Here is a 20,972-nt window from a genome sequence, read left to right as displayed (position 1 = left end):
CAAAGCCAGAATCTTTCAAAGCACCCCCTATACAAAACTGCCCTGATTGCTGGCCACCATACTCCTGTGAAGGATATTAATAAACATAGGATTTTGTCTCCATAAAGTTTTTAGTAACTTTTTCCCTTGAGAGGTAAAGCAGGGCCATAATTGGAACAGACTAGGTAATGAGACAGCCAGGTCACCTCAGGACCACACACACGGTGGGCCTGAGGGCTCCATCCAAAATGAGTGTCTTTCAACTTTCCCTGAAATCTAAACATTTATCTTATCCGTTTTCTGCCTAATGTTCAAGTGTCTGTTGCTTCTAAGTTTGCTAGTATTCCAAAGCAATTTAATTTCCAAACACCTCAAATTTCATGTACTACAGCTTCATGAAATTAAGCTCTTTTAGTCCTTATGTGTCTACAAAGCCTAACAGTTTGTTCTAGGTGTCTGATGAAATTCAACAACAAAACGAGTTACGAACAGGAATCAGTAAGACCAGAAAACTAAACTGAGAATTCAACCGCTATCATCCTAACATAACCACATGGGTTTGGCAATAGGCAGCAATTAACCAAAAGATTCTCAAAGTCAGGGAAGCTAAGTACTGGGGAGGAAACCCTGGCCTAAATTATATATTATTTAAAGGGCTACTGCTAATCTTTAATTCCAACTTCTCAAAGTTCTTATTATAGATGTACTAACCCAGAGGACATACAATAACTTTTTATTTTATAATAAATTCCAAATAATGGTGTTCTTTCCAATGCTTGGTATTATTTTTCATAGAAACCTTTTCCTAAATTTCTATAACCATAAGAAAATTATGCTTGTAACATCTGTACAGTTTAAAATGCAAGCTTTAAAAATCTCTTAAACAGGTTACCAATGAAAGCGTAAGTTTAACACAAGAGTTAAAGGAAAGAAACAGAAGCAAAAAAAATTTATTCCCAAAAGTCACATACTTGACTTCAATGAAAAAATAAACCCTTTACAATGAGAGACAAACCACACCATTCACTTTTAAGACATAAGAAAACAGTACAAGAAGGTTTAACAAACACAATTATAATTTCACAATAGTTCTAACAAATGTGAAATTCATAAACTATAACAGGAACACATCTACAGATGAGAAATACATACTTTAGAATTCCATTTGCTCCAGAATAAGCTTCTATGGCATTGAGACTGGTGGGCAACATTGTAATGATTCTGTCAGCTTTTTCTGCTACATCTGCTGGGGAAGACACTACCTTTAAAAAAAATTGCAAAGGCACATTATTTAAACTAAATGCAAGCAGCTTCTGGAGCACAAGTAGGATCCACTTTTTATGCATGCCCATAATAGTGACAGTGAATAAAAACCAAACCTTGTTTTCAAGTGACAAAAAAAAAAACACAACAACCAAAACCCACCAAAAACCTTACAGCCTAAAATAGAGAGTCCATTCCTTACACATACACAGATGCAGTTTCTATGGAATCACATCCACTGTTTACTTTAAAAAGTGTGCAGTGAGTGGAGGGGGAAAAGGGCAAAACCCAACAGTCCTGGGAACAGACGCACTTCTCATGGATGCCTCCAAGTTGGATTCTTAAACAGCATACTTTTTGGTAAATGCTCTAAGAAACACATTCTAGTATAACAGAGCTGGCAGCTGAACTACAGGATTCACCAGTTATTTCACGGGCAGCAGAATCCCCAAGTAAATTCAAGCGTCCACTATCACTATCTTCCAGCCTTTATTTTCAAGGGAAAAAAGAAAAGAAAAAAGAAAAAAAATATATATATATAAAGCCTGTTTCATAAAAAGTCAGGACAAGGACACAAGCATGGACTGTACTGACTGTGAGTACCACCAGCAAGCCTGAGAGCATGAGCTGCCAGGACTCCTGTGGAAATCACATGTACAAGAAAGACACACGAACAGGCATCAAGGTACGTTCTCTGCAACCCTGACTTCTGCTTAAACGATGACCACATGCATACTGTACAGGAAAGCTGCTCTGTCCATCCTCTGTACGTACACTTACAAGCGTGGACGTATGTACCCTCACTCACATTCCGCTGCCCCTCTGCTCTCTCGCATGTGTACACCATGATACACCTGGCCAGTTGGTCAGCAACCAAAGAGGCCAGGAGAGACCAGGAGATCACTTCTTGACTGAAACTCTCCTTTGAGAGAAAGAATCCATCACCCCAACTGTCACAAAAGCTCCTTTCCAAAGCCTTTACTCTCTTTAAAAAAAGACAAAGAACTATCAGGAGGATAATCAAAGATTTCTCCATAGGATGATTTATATATGTATTAGAAACTGACATTTTCTACTAGGAAATGTGAACTGGTACATAAGCACCTTAGGAATGAGAATGCCTCTGCTTTCCACGTGGTGGAAGTATACAAAACATTTTCTTTTTGTCTTTGATGTACAGCTGATGAAAAAATGAGAAGCCAAACACAGTGTGCAATCTAAATATTATGAGTTAGAAGCAATTACATTTCAATTTTCCATAACAGACTTTCAGCTTCTAAATCAAATTCTACATAAAGGCAGTTTTAACGTAATTTCAAAAGTTTTACTTTAAAATTTCAGACAATCAAGTATCCTGGCACTTTGTGTGTTAACAGTAAGTGCTAATATAAAATACCTCAGAATCTAAAACAAAACAAACAAACCAACGACAGTCTCTCTCATTCTAAAGGCAATACAGCATTTTATAGTCTACAATGTGGCGCATTCAACAACATGTATATTTTGATATATAGTGGGGATCTGCCACAAATAATTCTGGAAAAAGATTTTTTTCCATTTAATTACAAAGAAATATTTACGTTAGGTGAAAACCTTTCCAACACTCAAATACTGAGATTTGAAAAGAGGAAACTATTTCCTGGCAAACAATTCAAGTTTACTCAAGAAAAAAAACAAAACAGCTCAGTAAGATGAGAAGATAAGAAAAGGAAAAGCTGTAGGAGACATAATTCTCTATTCCTGGACTGTGTCAAAAATATGGGTTACATAGAGAGCCCCATCTGTTCATCCTACTTAAATGAAGCAACAAATACATGCAAAATGGTGGCATACCTTTCAGTGGCCTTTCCTTGTATCTCAGCTCCATTTCTCTCGATCTCTCAGGGACTGTAGTAAGCCAGTCCTGAGGTCTAAGAGTCAACTTCAGACTTTCTCTTAGGAATTGAGATTCTCTTCCACTGAAGGAAATTTAATTCCATCTAGATAACTCCCTGAGACTTGCCCTCAGGGGCACAAACAATTAGCGTACAGATCTAGGAATACTTCACACCTCCAAGCTTCTCATGCCCATGAAGTGGCAGTGCCAATTCATGCAACTGCCAAGTGCATGGGGTGGCCAATCAGCCCCCTGCATCCCTAGCATCTGCTTCTTGGGATGCCTGGGTTGCCAGAGTACTGCTAACCCCTCAATTATATAAGAAAGTAGTGTCAAAGCTCACAGGTCCGGAAAAAACACACAAGGATAGTGATAGCTGGAATGTCACCACTCTACTGGCCACAACTGCTCCATATCTAATGATTATACACATTTGGTACATTATAATAAGTCTAATTTGCACTACAGAAGGCATGTTTATTAGACAGATAGACAGACATGTGTCCAGTTATTCAAATCATCCTGCCTTCCACGTGATGACTTTAAGACTCTGAAATGACTAACAAAATTTGGCCACAACTCAAAAGCTGGCAGAAAAAAAACAAACCTTATTGCCAGTCTGACACTAACCACAAAAGCCTTTAGGAGCCAACTAATTAGAGTCCCTTCAATTACACTTGCTAATTGAATGGATAAGCAAAGGCAGCACGGATCAGTGAAAGGAACACTAATTTGGGAAGCCAGAGCCCTGGGTTGAGTTACAGCTCAGCCACTAAGTCATCTGTGCTTTTGTGCAAATCACTCAACCTCTCTGGCTTCAGTTTCTGAATCTATAAAATAAGAATAGTGATTTGGGTTATCTTTAAGAGTTTCTATCTCCAAAGTAGAAAGGAAACTTAGGCAAGGAAAATTTTCACATTTAGTAACTTTAAATTCTAGCAAGGTATTGCTTCTGTGAAAAGGGCCTGATGGGACAGGAAGCATCTGCAATGACTCAGTACAAATGTACAGCATCAACAGGACTCTTCTACATCTCCACATCTGTGGACAGTCACCGACCTGGCTGACTCTGGACCATGGCTCTGCTCTGACTGTCATGGCCATCTCAGAAAAATCTCTTGATAATTCCAACTGCCTCATTCTTACACTACTGTGAATTAAGATGACCCGACTTCTCCATTATTTCAATTTTGATTACAGAAGACTGGTTCCCTTCACAATATCTACAGTCTTTAAGAGTTTCTGCAACCAGATTCATCCGTATGCTAGTAAGCACCAATGGCAGGTGTACAATATAAAGAGTAGACGACTGGACAGATTAAAGACAACATCTGCTTTGCCTGGTAGGAGGCGGGAAGAATGATGGGGGCATCAGGGCCCAGAGTATACTCTGAAGTAACTGCACTTTCTTTTTATGTATCCAATGGAAGGAGACAACAGTTAACCTAGTTGTTTTACATAAAGAGAAAAATCTCGCTGTCTCTTCTAGAGACAGTCACATAAGTCAAGCTCAGCATTGCTTCCAAGTAAACCAAATGGGTAAGAGAAACTTGCAAAGAAACAAGATGAACATGACCTTGGTTAAACTTGCCACCCAGTATATTTTAATTCTTCCAAATAGAAAAGCATACTGTTGCTTCAAAATTCCACTACCCTTAAAAAACTGACCAAAATGGTTTGTGCCTACATCTTGAAACGTTTGGTCAACAATGATGAAGCCCACTCAGCAAGAGGCTTTTAAAATTCTCATTTAACAAGACCTGAGTGGATGCCAGATTAGATCCCAAAAGAATTACTTAACCAAACATGTTCAGCCTTATAACGCAGGAACAACAAGATGGTTTCCAGGTTTTTAGAGAGAAAACAAGAGAATTCAATTAAGCCTAGTTCAACCAGAAAACTCACACAGAAATGGTGCATAAGTCCCAAGACTTTTGGCACCAATCAATTGGAGGCATCTCCAAGGAAATTCCTAGACAATGAAAATGAAAAAAAAGCACAAGTCACATGTCCTTGATGCTAACACTTAAAAAGAGAAATTGGTATCTTCTGTAAAATAAAAGTAGGACACAAGGGACTCTGCAGAATATATTCTTAAGCAGGGATGCAGTCCAATTACTTTATCGCCTAACTTGGTTTTAATTTTTATCATCATTCTTTTATTTAAAAATATGTCTACAATTCTCTCTCAAACACCTCTGGACTCAGTGACTCAGCCAGGACAGTGCTGCATTTATATGTGTGGTATTGGGGAATGAAGATTTGGGAGAAATATGGGAGAAGATTTGGGAGAAAAATTTGGGAGAAGATTTGGGAGAAACAAAGCAACAACCGTAACTGTAGTAATAGTAGCAGAGCACTAACAGCACTTTCTATGTGCCAGGTTCTCTAGGACTAAGAGGAAGGTACTATTACTATTCCCATTTTATAAGATGAGAAAATTTAAGTAGAAAGAAGTTAAATAATCTGTCTAAAGTCACACAGCCAGCACATGATAGACTTGAGATTTGAGCCCCGGCAGTCAGGTTCCTAGGTTTATACTTTTAAACCACTACATTCACAATTTATTGATTCATGATTTCAAATACCCAAAGGCCTAACAATTATCATGGGTTACATTCTTAGAATAGATGCTAAAACTTGAAATGATGCATTGTAGGTTAAACCTGTAGTTAAACCTGAGTTTCCAATAGAAATAAAGATATAATAAAGGGATACTGAAAGAGGAAGGCATACATTTTTTATGGGAATGAGCACAAGTTAACATATTAAACCAATTATAAATACTCTAATAGAATTGGTTAACATGTAAAGTTATAAATAAGTTCATTAAATACAATCAGGCATGTGAAATATTTTAACATGTCAAAAGTTTTTATTTCCTTCATAACCCAAGTAGTATTTTTTACTGCTAGGTACAGCTGGAAGGAAAACCTCCACGGTGGTCACATGCTAAAGCACTTCCTCACCTGGAACTGCAGGTGGACACCTTGCACTTTGAGGGGACGGAGGAGCTGGCCTGCAGAAAGCAGAGCCAAGAAGCAGACAGAAACGAATATGCTTACATGTGTGCCCAAAACTCAGCTGTGCCTGGGTTCAGACCACTTCTCAATTCTTGAGTTACATGAAACAATAATCCCCAGTTTGTGTACTTCTTCAAGGAGATGCCCAAAGATCTTTAGAACCAGTTGATTGCTTTTTGATCCAGATAAGTCTAGCTTGATACTTTCTCTCCCTGCAAATTTCCCACTGAAAGCACCGTTGACATTAGAAATCAACTAGCCATGTTTTCCACAAACTTTGAGGGAAAAAAAAAAGTTTTCCTTGGCTGCCACTTCATCAACTTCACTTGCGATAGTAACATTAGGGGAAGAAACAGACACTACTCTGAATTTGTGAACTCTTAATCCATTCACTGCACTATTGTGCACAATGGCAAGAAGGTTCAAGGTTTTCACCTATATTTTTCCGTCTCATCCCAAGTCTTATCTTTGTCTTTTAGTAGTAAAATGAAGCTCACTTTTTCCTTTATCAAACATATTAAAACTAAATATAGCTATGGGGGCTTCCCTGGTGGCGCAGTGGTTAAGAATCCACCTGCCAATGCAGGGGATACTGGTTCAATCCCTGATCTGGGAAGACCCTACATGTCGCGGAGTAACTAAGCCCACATGCCACAACTACCGAAGCCCGAGCACCTAGAGCCCATGCTCCACAAGAGAAACCACCGCAAGGAGAAGCCCCCGCTCACTGCAAGTAGAGAAAGCCCACGGGCAGCAACAAAGACCCAACACAGTCAATAAATAAAATAAATAAATAAATTTATTAAAAATATACATATATAACTATGAAATAATAACACTGAAATTTCAACATATCAGAAGTCATTCATCCGAATTAACATTACCTTTTAAAATACTGCTGTTGGGACTGCCCTGGTAGTTCAGTGGTTAAGAATCCACCTTCTGGACTTTCTAGGTGGCGTAGTGGTTAAGAATCTGCCTGCCAATGCAGGGGTCACGGGTTCGATCCCTGCCCCAGGAAGATCCCACATGCTGCGGAGCAACTAAGTCCATGAACCACAACTATTGAGCTTGTGCTCTAGAGCCCGTGAGCCACAACTATTGAGCCCATGTGCCACAAGTAGTGAAGCCCACACTCCTAGAGCCCATGCTCTACAACAAGAGAAGCCACTGCAATGAGGAGCCCACATACCACAATGAAGAGTAGCCCCCGCTCACTGCAACTAGAGAAAGCCTGTGTGCAGCAATGAAAACCCAACGCAGCCAATAAATTAATTAATTAATTAAAAAAAAACAAAAAACAAGCCATCTTCCAATGCAGGGGATATGGGTTCAATCCCTGGTCAGGGAACTAGGATCCCACATGCCACAGGGCAACTAAGCCCGCACACCAGAACTAGAGAGAAGCCCGCACACCACATTTAAAGATCCCGTGTGCCACAACTAAGACCTGACACAGCCAAAATATAATAAATAAAAAATAAATATTTTTTTAAAATAAATTAAATAAAATCAAATACGGCTCTTATTTGTTCAAATGACACTGCCACTGTTCAAAATGGTTTATAAGCTGCCAGCATAAATCATTTATCAACAAATGTTTTCATTTTATTATGACAGAATAGTTCCCCTCAGGCCCAAAGCTTTCTTTTACCCTTTACCCTTCTCCCTTCATTCATCTAAATTTCACATCCTCCGGCCCTCCACTGCTGTGATAATCAATACTCAGAGGACCTCTAAAAGTCCAGACTCTGAGGGGAAGCAGAGATGTGAGGGAGACCAGATGTGGGAAAAGAGGATTCTGCCTTCCAGGCTTGCCGCCTCAGTGTGAACCACCCACAGAACTTTTCCCACCGTGTGCTGGGGGCAGGGGTGGGAGCTGCAGGCATGAAGCTAAGACAAGTCTCACTCTTCACTAATCGGGGAGGGGCAGCTACCCAGAACCCGGCTTCTTTCCTTCCTCACACTCATTTATGTATCTCAAGGAAGAAGAAAAGAAGGAAAATGTAATAACTGAGTCTGTGTCCTAGAACTTTCTGATTTCTATTAAGGAATCTGAGAGACCCTGTCTCCATGACTTTCATTTTAGATTACAGTATTTCTGTTTGTAGGTAAGTGAAGATTAAACACAATATTTACATAGTCCTCTATCAGAAATGAAATGACTCTTTAACAGTTACTTATTATTTTTCCCCTCGAAACCTGCTTCAGCACTTTATTATAGACAAAATACAATTTGGGGGACTTCCCTGGTGGTCTGTGGTAAAGAATGGTCCCTTCCAATGCAGGGACGTGGGTTCAATCCCTGGTCAGGGAACTAAGATCCCACATGCCACAGGGCAACTAAGCCCGTGCACCACAACTACGGAGCTCATGCGCCACCAGCCGCAATAAAAGAACCCACGTAGGGACTTCCTAGGTGGCGCAGTGGTTAAGAATCCGCCTGCCAATGCAGGGGACACGGGTTCGATCCCTGCTCTGGGAAGATCCCACATGCCATGGAGCCCCTAAGCCCATGCGCCACAACTATTGAGCCTGCGCTCTAGAGGTGGAGCCCATGTACCAAAACTACTGGAGCCTACACACCTAGAGCCTGTGCTCCACAGCAAGAGAAGCCACGGCAATGAGAGGCCTGTGTACCACAGTGAAGTGTAGCCCCCGCTCGCCAAAACTACAGAAAGCCCGTGTGCAGCAATGAAGACCCAATGCAGCCAATAAATAAATAATTAAAAACAAAAAGTTTACAAAAAAAAAAAGATCCCACGGGCCACAACTAAGATCCGACACTGCCAAAAAAAAAAAAAAGAAAGAAAATAAATAAATAAAATATTTTTTTAAATATACAACTTTAATAGAAACTCCCTTCTGATGTTATTTAGTCTTGCCACCTGAGACACATCTAATACATTGCCGCATCCAACTCAACCTGTTTTATTCTCTACAGCACTAGGTGGACTGCTAGACACATGGGAGGTACTCAACCTACCTCTTGAGTACCTATATCTATATTCGCCGACCTAAGGTAGAAATCTCTAGAAACCTGGAGAGGGAGGCTTCCACTTTTAAAGAAAATTTCTCCTTTGTCCCCATTCTTCATCTGGATAAATCCTGCTTATTCTTGTGCTATCTACCTAAATGTCTAGTCTTCAGAGAACATCCTTAACTGTCCTCTCAACCAATGCAACGCAGATTTTACTAAAAACTAGTAAATTAATGAAGGTCCTATCCCCTGTTTTGCTAAGAGATTCTAAAGTAGCCTTAACCCATAGCAATCAAAGCAATAAAAAATTACTTTTCTTCACAAAGAAGAGCCTCTGACATTGTCATGTGAATAGAGAGCATTAGAAAAGGAATAACCACTCCATACAGCAGAGGTGAAACCAAGACTTATAGGAACTAACAGAGCTAACACTTACACACAGCACGTACTATGCCAAACACAATTTTAAGCTCTTTACATATACGAATTCATTTAATCCTCGTAACAACTTCCTGAGAAAGGTTATTATAATTATCCTTATTTCACACATGAGGAAACAGAAATACAGACATTAAATAACCTGCCTGAGATTGCAGATACTAAGTGGTAAAGGCAGGTTCCAAACCCATTTTGTAGACTCCCAATACTTGCTGTACTGGTTTTCTGTGGCTGCTGCAACAAGTTACCACAAGCATTATGGCTTAAAACACAGAAATTTATCTTCACAGCTCTGGAGGCCACAAGTATGAAATCAAGGTGTAGGCAGCACCATGCTGTCTCCAAAGGAAGATCTTCCTTTGCCTCTTCTAGCTTTTAGGAGGTGTTTCTTGGCTTGCCACAGCCTAACTCTAAAGTCTGCCTACGACTTCCCACAGGCCTTCCCCTTGTTTCCCTCTGTAAGGATACTCATCATTGCATTTAGAGCCCACCCCAAATCCAGGATGACCTCATCTCAAGATCTTAAACCTAATTACATCTGCAAAGACCCTGTTTCCAAATAAGGTCATTTCCACAACTACTGGGGGTTAGAACTTGCACATTTATCTTTTTTTAAAATAGCTTTATTGAGATATGATTCACATAACATATAATTTGCCCACTTAAAGTATCTAATTTGATGGTTATAGTGTATTCACAGATATGTGCAACCATCATGATTTTAGAACTTTTCGTCACTTCAAGAAAAAATCCCATATCGATTAGCTATCTCTCCCCTATGCCTGCCTCCCTTTTTCCCCTCCTCTTCCAACCAGCACTAAGCAACCACCAATCTACTTTCTGTCTCTATAGATTTCTCTGTTCTGGGCTTTCACATGTCAGTGCTTCATTCCTTTTCATGGCTGAATAATATATCATTGTATGGTTTATACGACATCTTGCTTACCACTGATGGGACGTTTAGGCTGTTTCTATCTTTTGGCTATAATGAATAATGCTGCCATTTACATACACGTTTCTGTGTGGGCGTATGTTTTCATTTCTCTTTCATATATACCTAGGAGTAGAATTACATTCTCATCAGCAGTGTATGATAGTTCAACTTCTCCATACTTCTTGTTATCTGACTTTGTGACTCTAGCCAACCCAGTGGGTGTGGAAACCTCATTGTGGTTTTGATTGCATTTCTCTGATGACTAATGATATTGGCATCTTTTCATGTGTTTATTGGCCATTTGTATACCTTCTTTGGAGAAATGTCTATTCAGATCCTTTGTCCATTTAATTGAGTCACTTGTCTTTCTGTTTGAGTTGTATGACTTCTTTATGCTAGATACAAGTCCTTATCAGATATATGATTTGCAACTATTTTATCCTACCCTGGGGGTTATCTTCTCACTTTCTTGCTGGTGTTCTTTGGAGCACAGAAGTTTTCAATTTTGATGAAGTCTTATTTTTAATTACGTCGCTCATGTTCTTCAGTGTCATATTTAAGAATCCTTTGCCAAATGCAAGATCATGAAGAGTTACCCCTATGTTTTCTTCTAAGAATTTGTAGGATATCTTTAGGGGGGCCACTATTCAACCCACTGATACACACGCGCTATACAACCCATCATAATAGATAATTATTATTTAATCCCAACAAATTTCATGGATATAGAACAACACATTAAATAGGGGTGTGGCATATAATCATTACTGGCCTGATATTAACTGATCCAAAAGAAATCTAGGCACTTCATTTTCTAGTAGTCTAGTTTATAAACAGGTAACAGGTAGCTACATTTCAGAATTATCAAGGAAGATGCCACACATGCACTTAAACATGTCTCACAGATAAATTTCATTAATTAGTTACTACACATCATGTAATAAAAAGAGCTAAAGCTCCAAAGCAAAGACAGATCTGTGTTCAGATCCTGGCTCTTGCTAATCACTCACTGTGTAACCTTGGGGATGTATTTTAATTTCTCAAAGCATCAGTTTCCTGAAAATACTTCTGTCACAAAGATAAAATTAGATAATATGTACAAAATATTTAGGAAAAGACTTGACACACAGTAGGTACTCATTAAATATTAGTTTCTTTTCTCTTCCTTTTAAAATGTAAATGTCTCCTTCACTCAAGTATGAGTCTTATTCTTAAGGTAGCCTTCCTCCATACCTACCTAAAACTAGCAACACTAAAAAAATAAGAATTTTGTTGGGGAATGGAGGTAAAAGGATAACGTCAGAGTATGAGGCAATTCAGGCAGAGCATCAGACAGCTCTGGAAATCTGGTAAGCAGCAGAAAAGAGATTCACAAAGGGGTGATGACCATTTCAGTTCTCCACAGGTGAGCTGTTAAGTGCTACAGGAACAGAGGGGAGAGCAATAGCATTGGTAATAATTTGAAAGGCCCTAAGCCTCTGCTTTGCCAGTCCAGGATGAATCAGTTAACATTCAATTTCTACCTCTGAATCACTAGAAGGGGTAGGAAGAGGAAGAGAAATTCATGTGATTTTTCATAAACACACATACATGAAAACTTCGGGAATATTATTCTCCAAAATGCCAAAAGAATGTGCTATTATTACTTTGATTAAATTCTGTGTTTAATTGAAGATATTTTCTCTGTTTAGAGACCAAATACCATTATTACTCTTACAAACAAATTCATAAACCATTGTAAAGTGCCAACATCAAATAAATGTGGTATCTCAAAAAGTAATATCCATGTCCTCAAAAAAAAAAAAACAATTAATTCATCCCTGACTGAATATCAACTTGGAACTCCTTTCCATCCTTGAAGATGGTAAAGGCCACCTTTCACAGAACAAAGAACTGATCAAATCTCTCCAACAAGTCTAAGTACCTAAGCTAATGAAGGTCATCAGTAAGCCTGCTGCACTGGTGGTACAGTGTCAATATTCAGAGACTATATGGGTATAAGCAGCCATACCATTTCCCTACCGTGAAAAGTTCCAAGATGATACTCATGATACATCCTCAAACAACACTGCTGCCACCCCCAGATGGCACATAAACCATAAAGGAGAAGGAGATGGAGGATATTCAGTTCTGCAAATAGCCTCTAAGTTGCCTAAACCTGCTCTTTACATACGCATTGCATTTTTTCAGTATTTATTTCAAGTCTATTATCCAGAAGTTGGTTGGTTATTCTCCAACCTTTTTCTATATTTCTCAGGAATTATTCACCCAGTTCTGGGGATTACATTCAGCCCTCAGTTATCATTCTACAACTTGTACAAGAAGAATTTCCTTCATACCTTGAAAAAAAATACTGTAAATTCAGTTACTAGTACAGTCTCCTGTGTGTGTGTACGTGTATTTTACACATCATATAAAATATACATATATAACATTACATATAGAGAAATAAAATTAACAATGAGTTAACTTTACAAATCCATTGTGTATACTTCTAAGAAGCTTCACCTATTCGAATGTGGAACATCAAAATCTAAAAGACATTTTTAAACATCAAAATCTAAAAAAATCTTAAGAAAACGCCTTACCTGTTCACCTGCATCTAGAAATTCTTTGCATGCGTCAGGGAACACATCATAAATAATGAGTGGATAGCCATGTTTCATGAGATTTCTTGCCATTGGATTCCCCATGTTGCCTACTCCAATGAATCCAACTGGAGTCTTAGAAGCCATTGACCTAGAACACACTGATTTCAATACATTACTTTTAACAGGAGCAGATAACATGTTTTATTGTAAATATTCACTCAATATTAGTAAGTCAATTATTATTTTGATATTTTCTATTAAAAAAACTTTTTAAGGGCTAGTTTTAAACTAATGATCATTTAAAGATATCAACAATGTATAGGCAGACTAACTTCTGAGAATATAGTTCTCCAAGAAACAATCATAAAATTTTCAGCAATCTCTCTTAACTTTCTGCTTTCTACCTCTATAACTTCCCTTTACCATTTTTAACAATAAACTTAATAATGTTATCATCTATTAAATACCTATTATATACTTTACCTGTTAAGTGAAGTATGCTAGATTCTCTTCCCTATATTACCTTCTTTATTACGTGTATAAAAAACTGGAAGTATTCAATAAAACTTGTACCTTGGACAAGGTCCAAGAATGGGAAAACTTTTTACCTTCCCACTTCCACATTCACAGAAACCATCCTCTCCAATGGTATAAAAAACCTTAATAAAAATGTTAAACCCAGAAGAATGTATTTCAACCAAAGTCACCAGTTTATAAATGGGGTTCTAGGAGAGAGCAGGGGGACACTTCCATGGGCTTTCCATGGCAAAGGTAACAGTCTCAAGACCTTGAGCTAACAATTCCATGCACTTTCAAAGAAGAGACATCTCCAATTACAGAAAAAGAAAATTGTTCTTAAAAAGCTGTATGCAGGTTTTGTTTGATTTGATTTTCTTCCTTTTCACAAAAGGCTTTTTGAAATCACACTGGGGCATACAATTCAAGGTAATGCTTTTTGCAAGAGAGCAGAGAGGCTTCACACTACCATGAAAATAACATTAGACACTATTTCTCCATTTCTAGATTTAGGACTCTACCCAACAAGTATTTACTGCATGAAGAATTTTGATACAAGAAAGATGTGGTCCTTGCCCTCCAAAAGCTCATGGTCTAGGGAGAGAACAAAGAGAAATAACTCCACTTGCCCTTTCCCCTATCATTTCCCAGCTTTACTTTTCCTTTTTCTTTCAAGGACTCCAGTTTTAAAACTGTGTAGTGCACCAACTAATCACAGTCACCCTTTTAAGTTTCAGATCCTCTCAACTAATGGAGCCCTGCTCTTCCTTCAACTTAATCTCAGTGTAATGAGATTTCCTAAAAGCAAATTATTTGAAGCTCTGATGCTTAAGAAATAGAGGTCTTCTTGGGTCAAAAACACGTTTAATTCCTATCAACTCCATGACTGTCTCTAACATTGCTGTTAAAGATGGGTGTCATTCCTGTGCAACACTGCCTCACCAGTGTTGAGTTTAACATGCTGGGTGTGACAGGAGTCCTGTGCCTAACTTTCTGGTTCACAGAGGGTTTAATGACAGAGAAATGACAACTCACTGAATTTTTATTTTGATATGAAACAGAATGAGAAGTGTACTTTATAAAAGAACTCTAATGCTAAAAACTAGTGTGCCTGCCTACTGTGTTAAGCTTGAAAAGGTATAATTTAACTAAAAACATTAGAAACTAGGAATACTATTATTTAAATGCAGTTAATTTTAACAGGCAACTCTAAGTCAAACACTGAATAACTATGGCAAGGTAGAACCATAATTCATTCACACACTCAACAAATATGAAGCAACTATCATATGCACCATGTCAGATGCCATCAAAGACACAAATGACATACAGTCCTTGCTTTCAACCAGCTTAAAACACAAGAGGACAACTATGTACACAGATGCTAAAACATGAAAGCAAAGGATAAAATATGAAAAACAATGCTGATACTAAAGGAGAATTCATCTGGTTCAGAAACTTGAAAAAGCTAGCATTTGACCTGAGTGTTCTAAGAGGGGTAGGCTTTCAAATGGAATGAGAGTAGGAACAAAGGGAGCTCCATATGAAAAAGGAATGAGTATGCATATGAGTATATGCAAGGAAATAGGAAGGCCAAGAAAAAATGAATAATAATAATAAAAGTTAATATTTGTGGCAATTTTACTATACACCAGACACTGTACTAAGCACCTTATAAATAGCACCATCAACACATCCCATCATTAAGCCTATCTTCCAGCTCAGGTCCCTGACACCTAGTTTGTTTAAATAAAATGCCCAAGACTTTACGAAGTTGTAATGCCAAGATTCAAGTCCAGCCAATCTGATTCCAGGTTCTTCATTTTTAACTGCCCTCCATTCTTCCTATAGGATGCACAAAGAAACAAAACAGCAAGATTAAGACTGAAAGAAAAAAACGCAACCATAACGTGGAAGGCTGGGAAGTATGCTATCAACAACTGGACTGCATTTTGTAACAAAGTGGTGGTACCACAGACTGAATGTTTGGCCCCCCCAAATTTCTATGTTGAAACAATAATCTCCAACATGAGGGTATCTGGAGGTGGAGCCTTTGGGCAGCTATTAGATTATGAGAGAAGAACCCGCAGGAAGGGGATTAACGCCTTTAAAAAAGAGGCCACGGAGAGCACCCTCGTCCCCTTCCACCATGTGAGGACCCAGTGAAAAGATGGCTGTCTTTGAACCAAGAAGTGGGCCCTCACCTGACACTAAATATGCCGGCACCTTGATTTTGGACTTTCCAGCCTCCAGAACTGTAAGAAAGTTTTCTGTTGTTTATAAGCCACCCAGTCTATGGTATTTTGTTATAGCAGCCCAAACAGACTAAGACAGGTAGTTACCGAAAGGTCTGAGCAAGAGAAAGGACCTGATCAAATTCATGCTTTAGGACAGAAATGGGGCAACAGTGTACAACAGACGAACTAAAAGAAGCGCCTGGAGACAAAAAGACCAATATAAAAGTGACTGTCTAGGTCTGTCTTAGTCCATTCCAGCTGCTATAACAAATACACCGTAGACTGGGTGGCTTAAACAACAAGCATTTATATCTTACAGTTCTCGAGGCTGGGAAGTCCAAGAACAAGTAGGCAACGGATCCAATATCTGGTGAGAGCCCACTTCCTGTCTTGTAGATAACCATTTTCTTGTATTTCTGGAGGGAGAGAGAGATGACAAGCTCTCCTGCCTCTTTTTAGGACACTAATCCCATTCATGAGGGCTCCACCCCCAAAACCCAATTATTTCCCAAAGGCTCCATCTCCTAATAATATCACAGTGGAGATTAGGATTTCAAAACATGAAATTTGGAGGGCTGCAAACATTCAGTCCACAGTAAGGTCAGAGTTAATAAAGGATGGTGGCTATAGAAAAGAGAGATGTGAAAAATATTTCAAATACAGTAGTAAAAGGACACAGCAATAGGTTGGATTATAACATAATTACAGAAGAAAAGGATAGTGACCTTAAAAATAAAGCAAGAGAAACTATCCAAAACAAAACACAGAGAGAGAAAAAAGAATTTAAAAAATAAAAAGAACATTAGTGAGCAGTAAGACAGCTTCAACTAGCCAAATACACAGCGAAACTGGAGTCCCCAAACTAGAGGACAGCAAAGTGGGGACAGGAAAAACATGTGAAGAACTAATGGGAAAAATTTCCAAATATGATGAAAACCATAAGCCACATGCATCCAAGCTCAATGAACCCCAACACAAGAAACATGAAGAAAACTATACCAAGACACATCATAATCAAAATGCTCAAAAGCAACTGGCAGAAAAAAAACATCATGTACAGAGGAACAAAATAAGAATGAAGGCAGATTTCCTGTCAGAAACAAAGCAAGGGAGAAAACAGTACAGCATCATCTTAAAGGACTGAAACAAAAAACAACTGTCAAGCTAGGAATCTATCTAGCCAGTGAAACTGTACAATTATGGATACTTAAGAATGTAGAGAGGCATAAGAGGCAGGGGAGGGGTGAATGGATATATTCACTATCTTCACTGTGGAGATGGTTTGATGTTTTCACGGGTATATAATGTCAAAACTCATCAAACTGTACACATTAAATATGTACAGTAAATTGTAAATCAACTACATTGCAATAAAGCTGTTTTTTAAAAAGTCAACACGTTTACAGAAAAAAGCAAATAAGAAAAGACATTTCTCAATCTAAAGATACTAAAGTGATATATCAGCTAAATGCAATGTGTGAAGTTTGAATGTATCTGGGCTTGGGTGGGGGCAAAAGTGTTCAGAGATTCTAATGAGAATTATGAAATTTTAAATATGAGCTATATATTAGGATGATAACCACGGAAGTGCTAACTGTCTTAGGTAATGGTAATTTGCTGATGCAGGAGACAGTCCTTCCCAGGAGATTCATGATGAATCATTTAGGGTTGAAAGTGTCACGGTGTCTGCATTTTACTTTCAAATGATACAGGTGGGATATGAATATATTTGGGAAGAAATAAAGCAAATAAGGCAGAAGGTTAACAACTGTTGACACTAAGCAAGAGTACATAGATATTCATGGCATTATTCTCTCAATACTTTATGTTTGAAATTTTTCATAAAAAAAGGGGGGGGGGGGGAAGGACTTCCTAGGTGGCACAGTGGTTAAGAATCCACCTGCCAATGCAGGGGACACAGGTTTGAGCCCTGCTCCAGGAAGATTCTGTATGCCGCAGAGCAACTAAGCCCGTGTGCCACAACTATTGAGCCTGTGCTCCAGAGTCCCTGAGCCACAACTACTGAGCCCATGTGCTGCAACTACTGAAGCCCACGCGCCTAGAGCCCGTGCTCCGCAACAAGAGAAGCCACCACAATGAGAAACGCGTGCACCACAATGAAGGGTAGCCCCCACTCGCCGCAACTAGAAAAAGCCCATGTGCAGCAACAAAGACCCAATGCAGCCAATAAAAAAATTAATTAAAAAAAAAAAAAAAACAAGGGGGAAAACTTAGCACATCTATATGCAAAAAAAAAATCACAAACATGACAAAATACAAATAACCAGGAAGAACACTTGCAACATGATAGAAATAGGGCTACTTTACTTTATATGCAACTAACTTTAAAATCTGGAAGAAAAATGTACATAATCCATTTTTCCAAAGTACACCAAAATCACAAAATGAGTTAAAATATTAAAAAAAATTTTTTTTAAAAAATGCTCAACTTCTGTCATAACTGGAGTAATGCAAAATGAAGCAATGTAATACCATTTTCATCTATCAACTAGACAAATGTGTTTCTTTGATAAAACTCACAACTAGTTAGGAAGGACTGATAAAACATATACTTTCATACACTGTAGAATTGTATTTTATGTCAACCTTTTAGACAGTAATTTGAAAAAAGGATCTCCATTTGAATTTTATTATAAAATTCAAATTTAAAATGTGCATACTCTTTGTTCCAGTAATTCCATTTCTACAAATTTATACTATATATAAGGAGTGAGCACACTTTTTCACTCATCCACTATAGTTTTAAAACAGCCACAGACAGTGTAAAAACAAGTGGCTCTGCTTGTTTTCCAATATAATTTTATTTACAAAAACAGGGACCCAGCTGTTGGGCCACTGTTTGCCGACCCCTATTATACACAAACTCTGAATAACACAAAAACATAGTTCACTATAGGAATGTCTGTAACAACAGAAAAATTATAAATAACCAAATACCTATTAACAGGGCACTTAATTTATAATAACTAAATATACATTAACAGGGCACTTGATATTTCACAGAAAATCAATACAATGAAATATTATGTAATGTTCAAAAGAAAGCGCTGTATCTATCTAAAAGTGTACAGAAAAAATCTCCAGAATGTGTTATTAAGGGAAAAAAACAAGATGCGGAGCATTATATTTATATAGTAACATACAGCATATGAGGAGAAAAAAGAATACACACGCATTAAATTTTTTCATATTTCTGTAAGATACATAAGAAACAGCAGTTACAGTTAGAAAGTTGGACTGATGGGTCAGAGTTAGAGAAAAGAATCTTTTACTCTTCATTTTATAATTTCTGAGTTTTTACCATGTGCATATAACTTTTATAACTACTTTTATAATAAAATGAAATAAACTGGCACACAGTGAGTGTTTAATGTTATATGAATGAATTACTAACTAGAGAAGAGGTTTCATCAAATAGGGATAAAAATCAGTGCTGAAGCAAGAGTAAAGATAGAGTGATAAATTGGATCCAGCAAAGGTGATCTGTATTGCAGAAACCGTTAAACAAACACTGCAGATTGACCTTCCAATATTCTTTCCTCCCAGACCCAAGGTCAAGTTCCAAATTATCTAAACCAATTATGGTACTGTCATCTCTCTGCAAATGACGGTTCACAGACTGGCAGCCCTAAGTAGAAGATTTAGAAATGCTGTGAAAAATCTGAATACGTAATAGGAAGTGAACTAGAGATTAAAGAAAGGATTGTATCTAATCAGCAAACTCCTGTAACTCTCAGTACCACTACTTAAGTGGCAGCCAGGAGGAAGAAGAAACTAGCCAGAAAATTTGGCAAAGTTAGTTTCTAAATTTATAGATGTAAATTTATAGATTATGACCTCTTTCCCCAATGGGACATGGACAAAGTTATCCATATCTTGGTAACATGAAGTGCCACCAAAAATCAGGCTACTCTGTTTCAAAATGCAAAAATTGGTAATAGGTTATTTTACATTTCCAAAAGTTGTTTTTTTCTCTCATCAAAGTAATTCATTGTGGAAAACCGGAAAATACGAAAAAGTATAAAGTGATAAGGGAAAAAGTTAATCGCACTACACAAAAATAATCAGCATTTTGTATAGCCCTTCCAGTCTTCTGAATGCATTTTTTTATTATGAGACTATATATTGTATATACAACTTTGTGTCCCACTTTATCACGTATTATGTCATAAGCATTCTTTTTGCTTTAAAGCTAAGTTACTAAACTAAGAGTTGTGACTTACTCTATAAAGGCCTTTATTATTTGGGCCAAGTTATTTTAGAAATACAATTGACCCTTGAACAATGAGTGGGGGTAGCGGCACTGACGCTCCTTACAAAATCCAAGTATAATTTATAATTGGGCCTCCGCATCTGTGGTTCCAAATCCGCAGATTAAACCAACCGTTGTACAAATTTACTGGAAAAAAACCATGTATAAGCTGACCCACACAGTTCAAACCCATTTTGTTCAAAGGTCAACTATATTCTCCTCATGCAATTTCACAAGTTTAAGGTTAACTTTTGGTCCCAGGGTCATGTGCACCTTTTCAGAGCTTCATGTGCAACCCTAGAAGCTAAGGTAAAGAGAAAAAAATGCCATTATATATTTTATTTATACAATGGGTTATGCTGTTTTGAAGGCAGATTTCAAAGAGCCAATAATAAAAAAGAAACGTATTCCCATTTCTGTCTATAATGCTGGCTAATTTTCCCATTCCACTCTTGGTCAGGTGGTCACTTTAGGATGATTTGTTACAAATTATTTTTCCTCATACTTGTTAGTGAATCACAATGACTGTAGAGGGTCAATATCTAATTTTTTTGTCTGTACAAAGAAGTCTGAAACTAAATTTAATTACCTTTTAAGATAAAACACAAAACTTTTATTAAATGGTGATGAAATAGTAATGTGTGTCTAATTTAATATTTCTCATTTTTCTACTTCCTTTTTGATGCTTTAAATATTTTAAAATTAAGAAATGCTATTAATCAGCAACTTTCAGATCTCATTTTCTTCAAACTATAAATAACTGTATAGATCTTTATATTACCCTCCATATGATATACACATCTTAAACATACCATGGAGACAAACATCCCACAGAATTCAGAACACTAAATAATGTTACTAT

At 37.7% G+C, this 20,972-nt stretch overlaps 1 protein-coding gene across 2 annotated transcripts in view; it reads right to left on the bottom strand.

Annotated features, from left to right (window-relative positions):
• Positions 1 to 20,972, bottom strand: part of HIBADH (3-hydroxyisobutyrate dehydrogenase) — a 104,858-nt gene that overhangs the window by 81,847 nt on the left and 2,039 nt on the right. Inside the window, exons 3-4 of one of the 2 annotated variants that reach the window (XM_057731216.1) lie at positions 13,082 to 13,232; positions 1,132 to 1,241 (exon numbers count right to left, since the gene is read on the bottom strand). In XM_057731216.1, the coding sequence (XP_057587199.1) occupies positions 1,132 to 1,241; positions 13,082 to 13,232 (261 nt within the window). Of the gene's footprint in view, positions 1 to 1,131; positions 1,242 to 13,081; positions 13,243 to 20,972 lie in introns of both variants that reach the window. The other variant, XM_057731217.1, reaches the window with a different exon arrangement.

This window comes from Hippopotamus amphibius, chromosome 4 (genome assembly GCF_030028045.1).
Source record: "Hippopotamus amphibius kiboko isolate mHipAmp2 chromosome 4, mHipAmp2.hap2, whole genome shotgun sequence".
NCBI classification, from domain to species: domain Eukaryota; kingdom Metazoa; phylum Chordata; class Mammalia; order Artiodactyla; family Hippopotamidae; genus Hippopotamus; species Hippopotamus amphibius.
This window is presented reverse-complemented; position numbering and strand designations above follow the sequence as displayed.